Below are 22,190 nucleotides of genomic sequence, written 5' to 3' on the forward strand. Positions count from 1 at the left end.
CGCTAACCTACTAAAAATAAACATATTTTTTGTCACTATCTGGAAAATGTATCATTGAAATCCGTCATGATGGGATAAACTTAACTGAACATTAACACAAATGTATTCACACATTAATCATTAAATACCAAGTGAACTGAGCTCAAATAAAGGAAACAGACATTTCAATCAGAAGTAACTTTATTTCCAACCACCCTGCTGTGGGAAGTCTTCAGTCCTCATCATTCATGCTAAAATGCATTAGCTGCTCAAACCCTGTATTATTTACTGTGGAATTCACTAATTGTCATCATTTTGTATTACCTTCAGATTTATCACACAATACGTGTCAAATCACTAAATGTAGTAATAACTGGCATTATTGTCAACATAAAAGTCATATTGAAAACTTTTAAAAGCCCTAAATATCTGAGTTATGCAAGTGCCTGAAAACCTAACAAATATAGATGCCTCAGATTAGTCAAGAAACACTGTAATTCCATCTTAATTTAATTGATACGGTCTTATATTGTTAATGGACAGTTATGTGATCCTCACACAACATGTTGTAAAAATATTTGCAACACATTGCAACATACCACAATTATTGTCCAATGATTCAACTTTATTTATATTTAATGATGTTTACAGGCAACAGCACACAGTGGAATTCCCTATTAGGAATAGTAAACTTTTTTTTCATCAACATGATACTTAGTCCAAAATTAGTTTTTCTTCATCCAAGGTAATTTTTATTTAAGCTATGGAGAGAGATGCTAACTTTTGCACTTTTTACATTTTCATTATTTTCATCATTGCTGTAATTCTTTAAATATACACTCCTTGAAAATTTGTGTTACTTCTGATAACAAAAGGAACATTTGTGTTAGCTCAATGAGCATTAAATATTATATTGAAGATCAGCGGCCTTCGGCTTGTCCCTTCAGGGGTCCGCACGTTGATTTGCCATGAGTTTTTTAATGCCGAATGCCCCTCCTCAGGCTAGGGACTGCCACAGAGGTGGCCCTTATTGGCTGGGCTGAGCCACACCTGGTGGGGTGGGATTTGAACCCGTGGCCTTCTGCATCTACTCATTGATCCACAAGTGTCCCCTGCATTAAATATTATGTTGATGAAAATAAAATCTTTGTTTTACTCTTTTTGCAAAAGTTTTCCAGTGAACCGTACGTTATTCTTCATTCTAAACATTTTGCTACCAATAATCAATAAAAAACTGAAATTATTATTTAAATAAAAGACAAGTATTATAGATGGCTCATTGTGTTGGTGACTTTTATTTTATAGGACAAAGGTAAAGCCAATTAGCTTCTGTCTAGTTCTGTCTAGTTTTAGTTCTGGCTAAGTCGTTGATATCAGAACATTGCAAAAGTACTGACTTTTTAGCCTCATAGTACTGTGACACTTAAGATTATTAAACATGTTTTAGCTTTGTTGCCAAAAAATAAAATTACAGTTTGTTTAACAGCAGAAGAGACATCAATTTCACGAAAGAGGTTAAATGCTAATTAGGTCTGTCGTTTGACTGAAATAATATGTTAAACTGAAATGAAAAGGAAAGGAAAGGAAAAAAGCAAATAACACACACATGGTAAATACATTTTAACAAACTAAGAGTACAGTTATTATACCAAACACATGACCCAGCTTTAGTGGTGGGTACTAAAAGGTAGAGGGGTAAATTAGGCTAAAGTAACAACAACAATATCATTACTAATTAGCTATAAGCCTTTTCCAGCTTTGTCTGTCCAGTTATTTATGTCAACATTTATCAAATGTTAAAAAGTAAAACACAAACTAGCACAGATCAAAACCTGACATTTTCAGACTGAAAGTCATTTTCAAACGATCACTTTAAGGTTAAAATAAAGTTTGATTAGTTATAGTGACCTTAAAGTTACATAACATTTTAATTTCCATTAGGACAACAATGCTTTATACACACAGTGATAAATATCAGTTATTTTCACATAACTATGTACAAATTGTAATCTTAGGTTAGGCACCATCTGAATTTTATCAGAGTTTTATCAGCTCCCGTCTGCACTATGAAAAGACAATCTGAACCTTACATTTATTTTTAACTTGTTGTAAATTAGCACTTTTTCAAACTTTTTTCTTTTTTTCTTTTTTTTTTTGAATCTCTTCTAAAACATTGGACTCTGTGGAAAAGCTTACATCATTATTATCGTTATATTTGACCAGTTTACTTCTTCAGTCACTCATTTGTTTCCTGAAATGTCAGGTCAGATCCTGGTGAGCTGCTGTGTGTATCTGAAACACCGCAGGCTGGAACCAGCACATCTGGCTCCAGTCTCTGTCTGTACTTTAAGTGATGATAAATCAAAAAACTATTTCATTAAGTCCTTTAACACACTGTGTAAACTAAATGTTTCCTAAAGTACTTGAAACACCAGTAGGCTCAGCTGAACAAGTCTTTAGTACTCTGGTGTATTTTAAACATGTCAGCTGGATTTATTTTTATTGTAGGACATTAATATGCCACTAAAGATATAATTAAAAGACTTTCAGCTCTATTTATTCAGTATAATTGATATATATATATATATATATATATATATATATATATATATATATATATATGTGTGTGTTTTTTAATTATATATATATATATATAACAAGCAAACCAACCAGATTTTTGCCTTGTCTGACATATTTATTCAGTACTGTTTCCCCATTCTGAAGCACCTTGTAGGTTCTGTTTTCGTGTACTGCTAAAGCTTCTTGAAACTGAATTACACTATGTAAGTGTCTCAGTGCTGACAGGGTGTATCGAGGCTTTGTCCACACTTCCAGCAGCAGTAATGTTGATGATGCCATCTCTGTCCATCTTTCGCGCTGTGAAAAGACTTGCAGAAGATCAGCTGATGGAGAACAGGAAGGGAAAGGAGATAATTAGGTATTTATAAGGTAATTGTAAACTATTGCATTGGTACACACTGTGAGTAGATATATTTCCTCCATTGTTTTCTAAAATATGTTTTGATAAAATATGTCTAAACACGGCTATTACTGTCGAGTCACCATAGTTCAGGGGATAGAAAAGAACAGGCGCTCTCCTAGATGTTGCCCTGGGTTTTGTCTCTCAGGCTATGAACAGACTTCTCTATATATTCTATTCCCCTCAGGGACGACTATGAAGCATTTTTACTGTAGTAATCTAATTGCATACATCTTAGATGTTTATCATGAGATGTACACTTGCACAAAAGCAAATATATATTTTCTTCAAAACAAAATATAATTTGAAAAGGAGACACTATGAAACGGTGTCTGAGCATCTCAAACCCCACAGAGTGACTGTTTTAATTACCATAACATTATCCAGTCTGTCCAAAGTTATGTGCAATCTGTTGAAGACTGTACTAATGCTGTTGCACCTCGGTTCAATCCTAACAATTAGTGGCAACAGATGTGTAGTCTTTGTGAGTGGATTACTAAAGCAGCAGTTAAAATCTGCACATTGACAAAGTTTTCCCTGAAGACAAAGATGTCTTCAGAGATTTGCAAAAAGTCTTCATTGTGGCAAAAATATAATGTTTTAAAAGTATGCAACTTTCACTGGCAGACTTGAGCAACGTTTAAAAGAGCAGAATGATTTGACCAAACTGTGACAGAAAATTCAAAGAGTTCATCCTCTGGGGAACATTAATCCCTGCGTAAGCTTTCAGTTCCTCAGAGCAGGTCCCTTGTCTCACCTCATCACAGCCAGAGCATCGTGGCCAAACCGTCTGACAGTAGTGCCTTCCACAGAACAGCTTCTGATTGGACCAGAAGTAAACCAGGTCCACCAATCCCTGGCCGCACTCTGAACATACGAAGCAAGTGGGATGCCACAGGTTGCTATGGTAGCCTGCACGCTCAGCATAAACAGCTGGACTTTCCTTGGCAACTTCACCATGGCAACCGGTACATTGCTGAGAGTGGACAGAAAGAGGACAGAATAGGAGGTCCTATACACCATTAATGGAACAAATTTCTTTTTTTTATTTTTGCTAACTTTGGTGGGTTTACATCCATCCATTCATCACAGCCAACATTACCAAAGTTTAATGTAAAAGTTCTAAACCCCTTAATTACTCACATATTTGGCTTTAGTGTTGATATCTGTTCCATTAGCTGAACCGGCAGTGGAGGAGGAGGTGTTGCTGTTGGTGGAGCTGTGGTCCGGCTGCTCCAAAGCATCTTTCTTATCAATGTTGCTGTGATCCTTGACATCCTTCGCTGTCCTCTGAATGGCCGCTTCCTTCAGAGCTCCACCCTCGCCGGGTAAGGCCACCTCTCCAACACCCAACACCTCCTGTTTGTAGTGTTTCACAAACAGCAGCATGGAGGAAATCTGCAAAACAATTGAAGTAGTAAGAGGTCAGAACCAACAAGAATAGCCACATTATTTCATACAACTTTTTCATTAAACAATTTCTCCTGGTGTTAATGAGGTCTTGAATCTATTATTGAACTGAGTTTCAGCGTGATAATTAAAAAAAGCAGAAGGATTATTAGTTATAAAGAATATAGGGAGTGAACTGAAATTCATTTAAAAGGGATTTTCTATATTTTTACTGTTGTGTACAAATCCTATAAAACCAACAATCGATTGTGTTTATCCAGTGTAATGTGAACTTCAGATTTGAGACACAATGAAGTAAAAGAGGAAGTGTCCCTAAATCAGCATCCTGCCAAATCCTGGCAGACTTTTGTACCTCCTCCTCACTGGTCAGGCTCTGGCATTTCATGGGGTCCAGGTCATAGATTGGAAGCTGCCTAAGGAGCTGCTGATGTCGTTCCAACGCTCCATACGTCCCAGAGACTGGACGTCGACTCTCCGGGATGAGCTCCATGTACTGCATGGCCTGAAAAGATGATTTGCAGAAGAAATGATTTTTGGACATGGCTCTGTAACATTCTGCTTGTACCACAGCTCCACTGGGATTCAAATGTCTAAGTGTTTCAGAAACAGAGCCTCTTCCAGCCCTTTTTTCTTCAGCAAACATGTTTGCAGTAATGTTTGGAGTCATTCTGAACATAATTTCTGTGTTTAAAAAACATAGTGATGGATGAGGAATTTTGCTTTCTATCTCTTGGTCTGTTTCTGTTTATAATTTGTCTTTATGAACCAATAATAACTCTGTAAAGTAAATATATTAGGAAACACTGGCCTGGCTTCGCAATGTGGGTGGATCTTTGTATAAATGTATCTAGTAATAATATTAATAATAACTATCATTTTCATTATTATACATTTTATTTATGTAGCATTTTTCAAGTACCTAAATGACCTAAATGAGATTTTCTCTCATGGCTCAATGCCAAACTAAGAAGAACTGTGCAGAAAACTTTCTCAGTTTTTGTTTCAGCCTTTGACGTACTTTCCAGGTGTTAGCACCAGTGACACATCTGTGACTGTATCTGAGTAAGATGATGAGCGAGTGGACTCTGCACGTTACATGTCCATTTCACAGCGGAACACAAAAGCCTCTGCTGGAACAAACAATGTTCATGATGTTTTGTAACAGATCTGCAGAGAGCAGAAGTTAAACCGCAGAGAGGTCCTCTGCTCCACTGCAGTGCTCAGTAATTACTGTCATCATCATAATTATAGGCTGTAAAACCTAAGACATACTCGAGTCTGTTTTCAATGGAAACCAGACAGTAAACAGTTCGAAGGGCAGAGAGAGCTGCGGAAACTAAAGAAGCTAGGATAGATTTCATTCAGCGTTGTTTAGTCATGTACTCGTTGTTACTAAATGGTGACTATACGTGTGAGCTAAAACAACACATATTTTCCTAGAGACTGCATAAGTAGTGGGCAGTTAGTGCTGCTTTTGGGATTTGCTAACAGTAAAATTTATGTTTTTCAGCATCTTGCCATCTGCTGAAAATAATATGTTCATTAGAATTGTGTGACTTTGTGTCAGTTTTATGTGTATAGCAGTGTTTGTTTGTAATGGAGGTTCCATATTTTGATGTTTTCACTGGTGAGTTAAGTCTGACAAACTGCATCTTCCAACCTCCTGAACTTCTCACCAGCTTCTGGTTGAGACCAGCCGGTGCCCAGTCATATGTTGTGGTTACGAAGGTCGGATCCTTGCGTGAAACCACCGGATTGGTTACGATCATACGGTTTCGCTTGTACATGCGTAGACCGCCACCTCCTTTAACCTTGGCAGTTAAATGAGAGCAGGGTGAATCTGCAAGCAGGCGTCCCATATGTTGGTCGTCTTCATGATCCCCTCCAGGAGCGTGGTCGACCATGTTGCAGCCACAGGCTACGCATGCTTTCCTGCACAGTGGAAAGATGAAGAAGAATGGTAAAAGAAATGTAGGTATAGAGCAATTAGGGAAAACTAAATCACATCCGTTGATCAACTTGAAGAGAATATTAAAGACTTTATGTGAAAGAATAAGTGAATTAGATAACATCTAATTTTAGGGTAATTTGTCATTTCTCTGGATACATTTTGGATTGGCCTTGTATCTCAGGAGAGGCTTTTTGATATAATAACTGGTAAGCGATACAACAAAATGGCATCCTGATGTAAGTGCCATTTTTTACAACTGTCAATTTTGGCCTCATAGTTTGTTAACCTCTGCAAACAGTTAAAAGAATAGCACTAACATGTTCCTTTAAGAGCAGAGAGTCATGCCCGGTGGGAATAAATCCTTTTTGTTTATCTTTTTACATGCAGAGAAACTACAAAAAACGAAAACACATAGCAGGTTGTACCTCCAAGAGTGTGGCTGGTATCCAGAGCAGCTCTCCTTACATGCGAGGCATGTTGCTGCACCTCCTTTTCCTCCCGCTCTGTGCTTTACAGACATCTGAGAGGAGAAACAACGCCACAAAATGCAGCAAAATCCCGCGGATAGGAGCAATCCGTCATACAGTAAAAGCATTCAAATAATGTAACTCTGATTCTGTGAGGTGTAGTACCTATATTATACAATATAAGCAACCAAACAGTGAGATCATCAAAGGTCAGAGGTCACAACGGCCTGTCACGAAGCCAAGTTACACAAGGAAAAGTAATGAAACAAATGGACAGGTTGCAATTATACTGTTAAAATGCAAAACTAGAGCAAAAATAACAAGGTAAGTATCAATCCTAACTTTTTAATGGAATAGCTATTAATATTCTATATTTTTGTGTGGGGGCGGCTGTAGCTCAGTGGGTAAAGGCAGTCGTCCACAGACCACAGGGTTACTGGTTCGATCTGAGAAAAAGGAAGGAAAGATCTTGACTAAGATTATTTTGTCTACTGTCAACCTAATTTCAGTTCGTGATATTTGCTAACTTTGTCTTTCTGGCAACAGTGGATTTTTATGGCACAAAGAACAAGACTCAAACAGAAAGCAGACATAACACAGATGGCATGAGGCAGGTGATGACTTCCTACGTTCTGACAGAAAACCTAATCAAATAAACAACTTTTACAACTTCTACCTATGGTTACACTGCACATGCACACACACACACACACACACACCCTTTAACTGATTTCCTTACACTACAATTCAGTCGGTAGTAACATGAGACTTCAATCCACTCCGCTCTGCACTGCCCTTCAGGTGTGAGCTGTTATGCAATCACAATACAACACACACACACAATTCTGTACACTCTACACTGGATAGAAGTGATAATTATGAAAGATGCCGTGAGACGTGTGGTTGAACTGAGTGAATGATTATAATTAATTAGTTTGGTGATTTATAATGTGTTTTGTTATTTTGTTTTTCAAATGTAACATTTAACTTCTTTAAGTTTAAGTCATGACACCGGAAGTCCGACAAACTAGTGTTTTAGATGTGAATAATGGAGGTTTTGAATGAAAGGATCCTCTAAAGGAAGACATAACTGTGGAGAGGCAGAGAAATCTTTCACCTCCCTGCTCTGTAAATATTTACTCAGTGAGTGGATGGGATGTGTGGGTGGTTCATTCGCTGACTGTTGCATACATTTTGCTATTTTTATTTTCTACATCAAGCTGCCATGTCAGTTAAAAATCTAAGGAGGGGAAGATAAAAGAAGAAGTGTTGGGATGACACATAAGACTAGAGGTTGGTGCAGATGATGTCAATGGGTGGACCAGTGAGATCACTCGCCCTTCTGTGTGTGTGTGTGTACATTTCTTTCTATGGTTGTAAAGACATTGTGAGGACATTTGGACTTTTCTCACAACTTCAAAGAGATGTTTGAAGGCTAAGACTTGGTTTTAAGGTTTAGGTTAGAATTACAGGTTTAGATTATGGTTAGGGTGTGAGGTTTGTGAACGCATTATGTCATTGAGTGTTCTCATAATGATAGTAAGTGTGTTTGTGGTCTTCAAAACAAAAAGTCTCATGTCTTAGCCAACAGTTCCACAGGCAGGCTCATCAGTATCATTATCACTTTCAGGAAAGTCAGATAATCATTTTATCTTCCCAACATTTTCTCTGGTTAATCTATGTCTCATTCTTTGAGGTTAAAGTTGGTGTAAAACTGATTTAATGACCTACAGTTGAACATGCAAGAGTGTTCATCCACATCTCTCTGCTTACGTCCAGTAATTGAGTTGGTTCAAACTTCTGAGAAAAAGGAAGGAAAGATCTAGATTATTTTGTCTACTGTAAACCTAATTTCAGTTAGTGATATTGGCTAACTTTGTCTTTTTGGGGATCAATCACAATACAACACACACACAATACTGTACACTATACATTGGATAGAAGTGATAATTATGAAAGATGCCTTGAGATGTGTGCTTCAAGATGTGTGCTGTGTGTGTGTGTGTGTGTGTGTGCATGAAATCACACACTCAGAGTTGACACAGTGTTTTTAAAGCCTCTGGCAGGAAACCTGACGACTGTTCTGTTAAAACAAGCTGCTGCCACTTGTCTGAAAGAAGTAGTAAGTGTCCATCTGTCACCAGGTATTAACAAGCTCATCTTTCCTGAGGGGGATTTATAATATACTCTATATTTGAACAGAGACGCAAGCTCTCACAAAAATAATAAAGTAAAGAATGAGCTGCCACTACAGCCTTTGCTCTTTTGGCTGCACTGTAAAAAAAAATTAAAAAAATCAACTGAAACCCTTTAACTGGGATTGTAACCATGCTGTTGACCTTTTTTTTGCCGCTATTTTGCTGTAGTAAAAACTCTTTAAAATCCTAGCTTTGCTGTTTATCCTCATTCACCTCATCGAGTAGGGTATGAAACCTCTATTATATTTATATACACTCAGGGCGATGCTCTGAAGAAATATTATTATTTGTCGCAAAACACGGAAGTGACTCAGTGCTGCCCAGTTTGCATATCTGCTTCCTAATTAGGTAATCTGACAAATAAAACCTGAAATGTTGCTAAATGAAGAGGCGGCAACACTAATATATACTTTCTTGCATATGTATTTCTTAATGTGTAAACTAAAGGGTTAATGTTTACATTATGAATTTTGTGTATATGTTATTTTGTGTATACATTTTTTAGTTCAAAAGTCGGTTCCTCGTGACATGACTATTAGTCATTTAGTGCTGCAGTTTCTTTGTTAAAATGAAAGTGCCTGTGGGTGAACTTAACACTACCCATCTTCATGGCTACCATAATTTTTTATTATTATAAGAATACATTTAAAACATATTTAAGACATACAAAAGTCTCCACCCTGATCACTTTTTTCATATAAAAAATCTCTGTAAAGCTTTAAACTAAAACAATTCCCCTACAGTACAGTTTATGTTCGTCCTTCAGATTTATTTGCATCCACAAGAACTTAAAGAGAAACTGTTGATTAATATTATTATTATTATTATTTTGCACGCAACACAGGGAAAAGTCTGAAAATAAGTCCAAAAATAATAAAATCCACCTAGCAGCATCAAAAGCTAAATAACAAGTTACACAATATGGTAATAAAAAATGACGTTCACTTTTTTAAATATTATTAAAACAACATAAATTCACTTTTGGACAGAGCCAGGCTGTTTGCCCCTGTTTCTAGTTAGCTAAGCTAAGCTAACCTATTACTGTCTGGCTCGCTCTCAACAAAAGAACAAATGAGCCTTTTTCCTGAAATGTTGAGCTATTTTCTCTACACAGACACACATGGAAAATCTGGCTTGTGTCTCCTGTTGTGTAGGTACTCACATTTCTTATGTCTTTAATTGGGGTTAATGTTACCGGTTAACAAATTGAGAACGGCAGAGCAGTCATTCAGAAGAGAGCGGACAGATGAGTGTGTGTGTGTGTGTGTGTGTGAGAGAGACATAGGCTGAGTGTTGATTGGCCTGTGTTGAAAAGGTTGCAGTGATGACGGCTGGATTAGAAACAGCTGAAGTGAAACAACACTTAGTTTATTCCAGTGGGATACAATGAACTGCAAGTGTGTGTTTATTATTATGTTGCCGAGCTGACACCAGATAGTCACGGTTACATTAGGAGCTAAATCTGCTCAAACTCAAACACACGTTGCTTATTGGTGATGAACTCCCTGTCTTTAATATTATTTTGCTGCAAATAAGACATATAGTAATAAACGCTAAGGGAAATCGTTGGAAAACCACTAAAAGTTAGTGAGAGGCTTTGTTTGCTTGTTCGACAGACAATCAAAAAGTCTGAAATCCTAATAAAGGTTTTGTAACATTAATCAGTCAGTAAGAATCAACTTGTCACAATAACAAACAGCAATAACAAAATATACAGCTCATATTTTAATATTACTGTGAAATTCATTTTCAGCTCCTACAGTACTGTTTGTTAATAAAACTGATTGTTAATCATTTTTAGAGGCAGTGACTCACTGACTGTGCTGGGATTTGCTTGTGAGTCACCGTAAAATGAGACGCGACTCAAATTTGTCCTGCAAATAGGAAATGGAGCCATTACTCAAACAGAAAGCAGACATAACACAGATGGGATGATGCAGGTGATGACTTCCTAGGTTGTGACAGAAAACCTAATAAAAAAAATACAACTTTTACAATATCTACCTATAGTTGCACTGCACACACACACACACACACACACACACACACACACACACACACACAGACCCTTTAACTGATTTCTTTACACTACAATTCAGTCGGTAGTAACAATCCACTCCGCTCTGCACTGCCCTTCAGGTGACAGCTGTTAAGAAAATGTTTCAAAACTTATTAATCAATCAGAAACAACTAAAATCCTCTGACTGGTTGACTGGCTCTTTAACAACTATGGGTTCCAGAAGCCTTTGAGACCACCTCTCCACCTTAAAATAAGTTCTAAACTACCTTCCTTTCGACTTATCCTGTGAGTTCCGGGTTGTCCGATTGTTGATTTGGCACAGTTTTTATGCTGGATGCCCTTCCTGACTCAACCCTCCCCAATTTGTACCGGGCTTGGGCTGGCACTGCAAAACTGAGGAGGGGAAAGGGCTGTTGGGGGTTCAGTGTCTTGCCCAGAGACACTTTGACATGTATAGCTCTAAACTACATATAATTAATAAAAAGTAACAAACTAACAAAGTGCTTTAAAGTCTTTCTTCTGTTTTTAACAACAATCATAATTTAGATCTTCAGTTTTCCGAGTACAAAGAACTACATCTCCGAACTGTGCACCCTGAACTTGGACTATGATAAACGTCATGTCATTCCAACATCACAATCAAAACGTTCATTGTTATAAATAGTTGTTTGTCTCTCAGATCCCTCAGGTTAAGTTTTCTTGTTCTACATGTTCATATGATTGATTGACGACAGTTTACATTCACCTGTTTTCATATTCACACATGCTGATTGCTTCAGCTTTTATATTTGGCTTCTCTGTGTTGGCTCTTTATTTGCAGAAAATAATGTTTTGTCCTGCGTTATCTATAGTAAAAAAAATAATAATCTAGAGTTTCTGTGTAAACTTCTAGTCGTCCTTTAGAAAGTCTGATGGAGTCAATCACAAATATTGAACAGAGTAGGGTTACTGCTCTGAATGAGAGTGTTATATGAGCAAAAGTAGATTTTTTGAGAAAGAGGGGAACGTGTGTCAGCTCTATATTTAGAACTCAGATAAGCCAAATATGTTGTAGGTGGGTCAGGCTCGGCTGAGCTGCGTGGAGTAATTTTAAACACGTCGGTTATGTGAAGGGTAAATTGCAGGAAACACTGTGAGATAAGAAGCTGGAGGTCACAGAGGGGCGAGTCGACCTGCTGCAGTTTGAGTCTGAGCCAAAGTTTTTCTGCTGTTTTCCATTGTACTTGGGATCAGTGGCACAAATTATGTTTGGAGAACATCTTGTCAATATTACAGTCAAAGGTGTAGAGAGAAGGCATGTTAGTCACAATTATAAGGTAATTGAAGTAAACTGGAGGATCAGGCATTATAGTGACCTTCTTGTTTTAATGTTTATGTCAGGAAAGTTTGCTCCTTTGCGGGGAAACTTCTGAAAGCACTTTCTTGCATTTGCTCCAATGTCTGAGAACCATAAGCTGGATTCATGCATGCTGCAGAAGGTGTCACAAAACCCCACATACCTCGCAATTACATCATCGCAGCCAGGCCGAGGGCCCAGCGAGGGTTGGCTAGGATGCATAAAAATTCTGACACAGAACAGTAATACTTGCTTTCCTCTAACACAGCAGCTTCCTCTGTTCAGTTCGAACAAGAGCGGGGCAAATGGTGTGCGACCCCCCTGCAGATGAGGCCCACGCGTGATCATCCAGGTTTGCCGACATCTGACTCCAGCTGGTGTTTACTGACTTCAGAAGCCTAGTGTTGGCATTATTTTTCTACTATCATTTTGTATGTTTAACGGGTGTGTTGAATAAAGACATGAAAGATCTTGACTGTTTGTGTGTTATCAGCGTAGAAATGCTCCGCTCGTTGATGTTTGGGACTTTGGTGAAGATCAGGAACTTTTCTTGACACTTTTCCGACCTAATTTCAAGGGTGCAATGTCAAAAACGCCTGCTGTCACAGGGCCACTATTCGAAGAGATGCTCCTATAGATCATATGAGATCACATGGGAGGACAGAGACGGATAATTTGTACTTGCATTTAGGTTGTAGGACACGTGTCTGGTGTCTTCTAATTGTGTGATTAAAAAAAACAATAAATCAAATGTTTATTTGGGAGCTTCAGAGGTGCAAGATGTTGTGGCATTTGCACAGGCTGGCTGTTTTTTCCCTGTTTCAAGTCTTCATGCTAAGCTTTACTAAGATTATCTAATGTGCTGCTGGTTGTAGCTTCATTTTTAACAAGCAAACGCATGATGTGTTTGTTAGTCTCATCCTCTAACTTTTAGTAAGAAAGCAAATTTCTCCAAATGTTAAACTGCCGTTTTGGCAGCAACATGCAACTATATGTAGCTTTAGGTTTTTGTTTTGTGTTTTGGTTGCAGAGAAACCTTCTCACAAAAACAAAAACACACACACACACACAAAAAAAACACTATTGTGTGCTGTGGGTTATTTTCATCCTGGTGATGACAGGTTTTCCAGCTCCAGAGTATAAAGGAGGATGAGGAGCTCAACCCCCCTGACAGGTGATACTGATCCACCAGGTTATTTGTCTCAGGCTGATGCGACCTCTGGACAGACAAACCAGAGGATGAATTACATGAGGGATCTGAGGGAGACAAACTGCTGCCAGAACACACCCAGCACATGAATCAGGTCCCTGTAGTCATGGATTACTTTCACTGACTGAATTAGTAAAGGTCAGCTGTTTGAAATGGATTAGATGTAAACAAGCCACAAAGGTCTGTTATTCAATTTGAATCCCCATCTCTTGAAATATACATTCATGCCAAAAAATTACCTAACATTTGTTTTTACAAGTCCATCACTTGCTGTGATGTCTAAATTTCCTTGAACAGAACCAATTAGATTGGTGGAAATTACAGGAAAAATAGAGCCACTATTTTGATTAGTTTAGTTGTTTGCGTTGCATTTATTACTGAATAACAGGTGAATAAATAAATTCCAATAAATAAATAGCTCCATTCAAACCGTGACACATGTGGATGAGATGGATGCAGCTGTGGAGGTTGATGTAAATTAACAAAATTACATCACATTATTTTACCTGCTTCTACCACAGCTTTTATGTAGACAGATAAACAAAATATCACCCTTTTCCCAAAAAGAAATAAATGACTGCCAAGACAATAATGAAGTGAAACAAAGTCATTTAGTCTGATTCGGTTACACTAAAGCTGACGTGGATAGTTCTCACATTAGTACAAAGTGTTTCTCCTGATCTCCATCAACAGAAGAGCTTACATCACATCAGACAAAGTGGCCCTCTCACCACTGACCTCTTTATTAGGTTGCTCTCTGAATGAAAAGTTCAGCTGTGTGTTTGTAAAAGTTTCTGTCCTACCTTCTCCATGGCTGAGCTCACGTCCATGTTGTTCAGGGTCTGTCAATGATCCCACTCCTCAGCACCTCTCTGCCTCAGCTCTTCCAGAACAATGAGACTTTAAATTCCTCCCCTGTCGACCGCACTTCCTCTCTCCCCGCCCACAGCCGCTCCTGCTGCCGTTCTGCTGGCTCTCCACAACCCACTGCAATTTAATCGTCTAGACTTTCATCTCATTCCTTAAATTCACTCCTTTACTTTTATTTCAGTCCAAAGTCTCCTTTCGACTTGCGTTCACACTTTCAAACTAAGTTTCTTTCTCTTTTTGTTTGTGTTTTCTCACATCTCATACCCACATTCCTCACCTTTCTCCTCTTCAGCTGCTTTTGCTTTTATGTGTTTCTGCCCCACTCTAGTTGCCAGCTCTCCTTTTCCACCCTCTGCAACATGCACAGTGCAGGTTGCTTTACCTCCAGATTTAGTTCCAACATGCAATTAAAGAAATAAACAGATTTATCTATTTTCACTTTCACGGCAAAACAGCAGCGTCACCTCATATGACCAGTGAATTCATGCTGCTTTGCTTAATAGTCCAAGATTCTGAAATCTGAGAGAATTTCAGAGAGATTCAAAACAGCAGCTGCACCGTTGGCAAACCTGATCTCTGCTGCAGAACAGGAGATCGCATTGTTATTTAAGTCCTGGTTTTTACTGGACTGGGGCTCTACCTGGAGCAGCATGGCCTGACTGGATTGTTTGTTTTTAATCCTAGACAAAGACAGAGAACACCCTGAGGGATTTCCTGCACACGGTCTGACAGCCAATCAGAGTTAGCCTGAAAAACTACTCGGCCAATAAAAAGTCATAGATTCCTCCTCCTCCTTCCACTCTGCAGCTTTCTGGCTCAGAAGAATGTCGACCACAGAACCAAACAGAGCCAAGGTGGGCTGCACATAAGCAGGCAGCACACCAGGGCTTTAAAGGTCCACCCAGGGTTAAGTGGTGCTTAACAAAGCTTCCAGCAGGGCTTCACAAACATGTGTTGGTCCAAATGACAGATACATTGATCCAGTCAAAGCCATAGAGACCCAAACAAACCAGCAAAGATTAATAGGATAAATGCAGCCAACTGGTGCCAGAAAACATGTAGTCCTGCTGAGGCTAGCAACTCCAATCAAAATCACTTTGCAAATAAATAGGGGAGATTTGCCCTTATAAGTCCAATATATCAACAACTCAAACGCTGCAGTGGGAGAGAGTACGGACAGACAGGGCTAAAGAGGACCTAGTGACAAAATTGGCGTGCAGGTCCAGGAAGGGGCACAAGTGAGCAAAACAGGAAAAGACAGAGATGAACAGGACAAAAGGACGTTACCGAAGAATAGAGTTGTGAGTACTGAAAGCACTGAATGGCTGCAGACATTCATTGTGCTCAGTGTTTTTCCTTGCCTGACATTTCATCCAGCACCACCAGCAGATCAGATTTTGTTGATGCTGGAAAGTATGTCAACAAGTGACCAGATTTCTATGACATTTTCTGCAAATATCTACTAAACATGAATTCCTTAACTTTGTATACATATAGTGCCACATGAGCTTGATTGCAGCATTAGTAATAGTAATGCCATCTGCTACCTCCTGAGCACGTATAGCATGGTAATGTTAGAATTTCGCTCAAAGCAGCACTGTGCCTCTGTACAGCCTCACAGAGCTGTTGGTGCATCATCTAAAATGTTTTCAGCCATTAATAAAATGTATACAATCATCGATTTAAAGTTAAGGTGTGGCTCTGTTTTTTTCATACAAGCTTTTATTAAATCAGTGTCTGCATTTATTATTTAAATGGATTTTGATGTTGCACATAAAGGCCACTGTATATAAGGACACAAACTTAGCATATACCCTCAGTAGAGACTGGTAAGGTGCAATACATGTTTGACCAAAGAACAGCAGACATACACTAACGGTTAAGACCCAGAGAGGCATCGTTTCACTGAAACGAACTGAAAAGTGTCAGACCAGGTAGGGGGGCTTTCGGGGGTTCTAGTCCACATTCTCACTGCAGACCACTGAACTGTTTACTAAACGCCTGCTTTATCCACCCCATTTTACGCAATGCGTGATGACTAAGGATGTGGTTGGGGACTTCCTGATTCCGCAAATGTGAACGTCAAATGCTATTTGTCATTTGGCACTGCCGCATTTTGTGCCCAGTTTGTTTGCAACTGACCGAACTCAGGACAGTCCACAGGACGGAGAAGATACGCTGGTAATAGTGGAATTACTGGAGCACTGGATGCCACTTCAACCTGCTGCTGATTCCATGGTATAAACAGATTTATAGAACCTACAACACAAACTGAAAGTAACTATAAAGGAACCTTCCGGACTGACTGGATTCTACTTTAACTCTTCAGCCTGCTGTGTTTTCTGCTTCATTCAATGACAAATGTCTTCCAAATCAGAGTTGGATCTCTCTTGTCCGGTCTGCTTTGACATCTTTACAAATCCAGTTTTACTTTCATGTAGCCACAGTTTTTGTAGAGACTGTCTGCAGAAATGGTGGAGAGAGAAACAAACACATGAATGTCCAGTCTGCAAGAAAATGCATTTATTGAGTGAACTCCCTCTAAACTTGGCTTTAAAGAACCTATGTGAGGCCTTTTTATTGGAGAAAGATCGGAGAGGATCAACACAATCTGAGGATCGCTGCAGTGAGCACTTAGAGAAACTGAAACTCTTCTGTCAAGACCATTTGCAGCCAGTGTGTGTTGTCTGTCGAGACTCAAAAGAACACAAAAAACACAGATTTAGACCCATCGATGAAGCTGCACGGTATCACAAGGGAATACTCCAAAAAACCCTGAACCCATTGAAGGAGAAACTGAAGATCTTTGAACAAACTAAAGGACACTGTGATCAAACAGCAAAACACATTGAGTTACAGACTCAAAACACACAGAGACAAATTAAGGAGCAGTTTAAGAAGCTTCACCAGTTTCTACAAGAGGAAGAGGAGGCCAGGATGACTGCACTGAAGGAGGAAGAGGAGCAGAAAATTGAGTTGATAAAGTTAATGATTGAGGCTATGGACATGAAGATATCATTTCTTTCAGACATAATCAGAGCCACAGAGGAGAATCTGAGATCCAAAGATGTCCTGTTCCTGCAGAACTACAAGGCTGCATTGGAAAGAGTTCAGCAGTACCCCCTGATGGAGGATCCACAGCTGATCCCAGAAACTCTTATAGATGTGGCCAAACACCTGGGCAATCTGAACTTTAACATTTGGAACAAGATGAAAGATATAGTCTCCTATACTCCTGTGATTCTGGATCCAAACTCTGCTCATCCAGGACTCATTCTGTCTGAAGATCTGACCAGTGTGAGATTTGGAGAGAGACAGAAGCTTCCTGATAACCCCGAAAGATTTGACTTCCACCACTGTGTTCTGGGCTCAGAGGGATTTAACTCGGGGACTCACAGCTGGGACATTGAGGTTAGAGATTATAAAATCTGTGCTGTAGGTGTGGTGAAAGAATCTGTTCATCTGAAAGGGGAAATATCAGCTGGCTACTTAGCAATATGTCTCCATGATGAACAATACACCGCTGTCTCTCCAGCACTTCCAGATGCAGTTGTCTCAGCAAAGAAGAAACTAGAGAGGATCAGAATGTATCTGGACTTTGACAGAGGAAAACTGTCATTCTATGATCCTGGTGATAACACACACATACACACCTTCAAACAAACGTTCACTGAGAAGCTGTTTCCATGTATCCAAACCGAGACCAAACTCCCAGTTAAGATTTTACCAGTGCCAGTTTCTGTGACAGTGGAAAAACAAGTCCCTGTAACAACGGGCTGGTTTAGATGAAGGTATCAGGTAAATATGGTGCGTATTATTATTTTCAGGACACTTTAAAATGTGTGTTTTAGGAGTTCGATGATACAAAACCATTTTATGTAATTTGAGTTTGTTGTCTGGTTTACAACATAGAAAAAAATGTAACAAATAAAAAGAGCTTATATCAGTGATGCTGACATTATAACTTTCTGATTTTTAGTGCTGTCAGATAATGAAGTCAAGTGTAAAACAATGTTGATTATCCTAGATTGTGTCACTTCTATTGTTCTTATTTAAAAAAAAAGATACTTGATGAAGATAGATGATCGTCCTTTAAGTAGATGATGTTATAGTATTTAAGTTTGTGGAACTTCACTGAAAGGGTTACAGTACTAAGAGTAGAAAGACACATACACATAAACATTTTATTTACACATTTCACATAACAAGATACATTTTTGTATATAAATACATAATTAGAAATGATGAATGCTAGACTCAGAAGTTGGAAGATAATATCTTGGACTCTTTCCTTTAATATGACTCATTGGTCTCATTGGTTTACGTTTTACTGCCCTCGTTTGGTAATGACTCGCTACTAACTTCTTTCATGTTTCATGTTTTTATCTGTTTTTCTATATTTTCATTCTAATTAAATGTTTGGTTGTTTTGTAATCTTTTTGATCCACTGCTGATTCAAGACATGTAACTTTGAACTTTGACCGTGTGACGTTTTTGTAATAAAACCAAAGTACCCTTATGTTTTTATGCTCGGCGGTGTCTGTTTCCCGCATATCTCCCACCCATTGCAGCCCACTTGTTGTTAGCCACCGGGCTAACCCCACAAGCCGGCTAGTTTTCAAACACTTTCTCACGTGCTCCCTGTAAACTTTATCCCCACTAGTGTGCTTGCAAGCCGTGGTGGTGTGTTTCTTTCTTCCTAGCCTCTCGTCTCTAAAAGTGATCAAACCCTAGTTCTGAGCCCTCTGGGCCACGTACACTTATCTGTTGGGACGAAACAGACACTCCCTGGATGAAGAGTCTTTCTCTCCATTCGTCTCTGCGTCCCTTTAACTGAGGACCCCACATTTGCTGCCCAGGTTTTGTCTTCCCAAGCGGTGGTGGAGAGGGCCGAAAGTCTGCTAACTGCCAGAGCGGCAGACAAACACTGTTTAATGACGCACCCACTGTCATATCATGAGTCTCAGTGGAGACGGCTGTGTGTGTTGGACAAATAGATGGACAGAATAATTCAAAAGGGTTATTCTCTCCAGTTTGCAGCCCCAGTGCTGAGCTTCACATGGGTCCTGGAAAATCAGAACAAATAACAGCGCTGTCAGCAGAGCTGTCTGATGTCCTGGTGAAACGAGCCATGGGTCTAAAAGGCATCTATTTTTGCATTTCGATCACCTTGCGGCACAGGAAGTTTCTGCGCTGGCTCCATTCACTGCACGACCCCTCACCAGGTGTGTGCCTTGGCCTGCACACATCCGCCATACATCGTTCTGAGCACCTTTTTGTGCCCAACAGGCAGAGCTTGAGATTAATGGTGACACCACTGAGATTAGCAAGTAAGAAAATAAACTTGCAGAGCAGATTCATCTCTCTGAGTGTCAGTAAAGTCGGAGCTCAGCCAAGTGTCCATGTCTGCAGCAGAGAGACCAGGTAAATGCAAACTTAGTCCTCAACTCGACTGGATCACATCAGTGCTCCTTTAGGTACAGGTGAGAAAAACACTTTGAGAGTTAAGGATAAATTATCAAATGATCAAGAAAATCCTGAAAAGCCAAAATCTCAGCTCTGTTTACAGTCTCCCATCCACCCTCATGTGTTCACCGCAACAAGCTGGTTGGTTAATCACTAACTGCTACGAACATGTTAGCCGAAGTAGACGTTAAACTCAGAGTTATGTAAAGCTGTACGTGCTGTACAAAACTGTTCAACCTAAAGTAGCACAATTTCTGACGGACACAGAGAGAGCAGCCCCCACATTCGCAAACCAGGCAGGGCTCTGTATGTGCTGTAGCCTAAACTTTACCAAGAAAGCAGAGGAATGAAGATTAGTAGCAGCAAGACAGAACACATGTGTGTCAGGAATTTAAGCACTTAGGGTCAACGGTTCAGAGCAACGGAAAAGGTGGAAAAGAGGTGGAGAGGCGAGTGCAAGCAGGTTGGAACGGGTGGAGAAAAGTGTCAGGTGTCTTGTGTGATAAAAGAGTATCAGAGAGAATGAAAGGAAAGGTGTTCAAGACGGTGGTGAGACGAGAGATGTTGTTCGGCTTAGAGACAGTGGCACTGAAGAAAAGACAGGAGGCAGAGCTGGAGGTAGCAGAGCTTAAGATGTTGAGGTTCTCTTTGGGAGAGACGAGGATGGACAGGATAAGGAATGAGGACATCAGAGGGACAACTCATGTTAGATGTGTTGGAGATAAAGTCAGAGAGGCCAGATTGAGGTGGTTTGGACATGTTCAGAGGAGAAACTGTGAATATATCTGTAGAAGGATGCTGAGGTTGGAGCTGCCAGCCAGGAGGTCTAGAGGAAGAGCAAAGAGGAGATTTATGGATGTAGTGAGGGAGGACATGAAGTTAGTTGGTGTGAGAGAAGAGGATGCAGAGGATAGAGTGAGACGGAGACACATGATTCGCTGTGGGGACCCCTGAAAGGGAACAGCCCAAAGGAAAAGAAGAAGTAGTACAAGATCCATCAGCAGCTGTTTGCTGGAGTCTGACTAGTTGTTATTAAAAGATAAGGTTGGCGAATTTCTCCTTTTTTATTACTGTCAACAAAATTTACAAAAAGACTAAAACCAACATTGAATAGTGCTTTCTTAGATGTGATTTAGGAATACTGGTCAGTTACAACACTGAGCTTTAAGCGTGGGTGTATGTATGTTGGCCGTCTCATCAAAAATGTCAGCCGTTTGGAAAATGAATGCAGAAAGTGATTTAAAAATTTAGTTCAGTTACAGAAAGTTTTTTTCATAATAGTTTTGATTAATTCAGTGTCTGCATTTATTTTTAAATGGAAACTTCACATATCTTGAACACACTGACTGCAACAACAAAAATTTGTCAGAGCTTGCAGGGGGACTCTGGAGGGTTCTAGACCAGCTTCTCTGACGTTCTCATTCCATACCGCTGTTCACTAAATGGCTGCCTTGGCCACCACACTGTTACACAAGGTTTACTCACAGGAGTGGATGCATTCACCTAATCTGGGGTCTTCTTCATTCCAGAAATGTGAACGTCAAATGCTATGTGTCATTTGGCACTGCCGCATTTTGTGCCCAGTTTGTTTGCAACTGACCAAACTCAGGACAGTCCACAGGACGGAGAAGATACGCTGGTAATAGTGGAATTACTGGAGCACAGGATGCCACTTCAACCTGCTGCTGATTCCATGGTATAAACAGATTTATAGAACCTACAACACAAACGGAAAGTAACTATAAAGGAACCTTCCAGTCTGACTGGATTCTACTTTAACTCTTCAGCCTGGTGTGTTTTCTGCTTCATTCAATGACAAATGTCTTCCAAATCAGAGTTGGATCTCTCTTGTCCGGTCGACATCTTTACAAATCCAGTTTTACTTTCATGTAGCCACAGTTTTTGTAGAGACTCTCTGCAGAAATGGTGGAAAGAGAAACAAAGACATGAATGTGTAGTCTGTAAGTAAAGTAATTTATTGAGTGAACTCCCTCTAAACTTGGCTTTAAAGAATCTGTGTGAGAGCTTCTTGTTGAAGAGACTCAAAAAAACACACCAATCACAGATTTAGACTCGTCACTGAAGCTGCACGGGATCACAGAGAGGAGCTCCAGAAATCACCGAAGCCATTGATGTAGAAACTAAAGATATTTCAACCAAGTTAAAGGAAGCAACAAAACACAGAAAGCAGATTAAGGAGCAGTTTAAGAAGCTTCACCAGTTTCTTCCAGGGGAAGAGAGGGACAGGATCACTGCACTGAGGGAGGAAGAGGAACAGAAAATCGACACAATAAAGGCAATGA

The 22,190-nt window shown here is 39.5% G+C and overlaps 2 protein-coding genes across 2 annotated transcripts; one reads left to right on the forward strand and one right to left on the reverse strand.

The window, feature by feature from the left end:
* Positions 1–1,255: 1,255 nt before the first annotated feature.
* On the reverse strand, positions 1,256–14,511 carry lmcd1 (LIM and cysteine-rich domains 1). Its single transcript, XM_067503229.1, has 7 exons — positions 14,355–14,511; positions 6,746–6,840; positions 6,046–6,301; positions 4,722–4,871; positions 4,103–4,357; positions 3,717–3,935; positions 1,256–2,882 (listed from the first exon to the last, which is right to left on the reverse strand). Exons 1-7 carry the CDS (start codon positions 14,379–14,381, stop codon positions 2,772–2,774), a joined length of 1,113 nt encoding a protein of 370 aa, XP_067359330.1. The 5' UTR covers positions 14,382–14,511; the 3' UTR covers positions 1,256–2,771.
* Positions 14,512–16,764: 2,253 nt separating this feature from the next.
* On the forward strand, positions 16,765–18,950 carry LOC137127741 (zinc-binding protein A33-like). Its single transcript, XM_067505104.1, has one exon. It carries the CDS (start codon positions 16,783–16,785, stop codon positions 18,208–18,210), a length of 1,428 nt encoding a protein of 475 aa, XP_067361205.1. The 5' UTR covers positions 16,765–16,782; the 3' UTR covers positions 18,211–18,950.
* The last annotated feature ends 3,240 nt before the right edge of the window (positions 18,951–22,190 follow it).

Source organism: Channa argus, chromosome 5, assembly GCF_033026475.1.
Source record: "Channa argus isolate prfri chromosome 5, Channa argus male v1.0, whole genome shotgun sequence".
Lineage (NCBI taxonomy): Eukaryota > Metazoa > Chordata > Actinopteri > Anabantiformes > Channidae > Channa > Channa argus.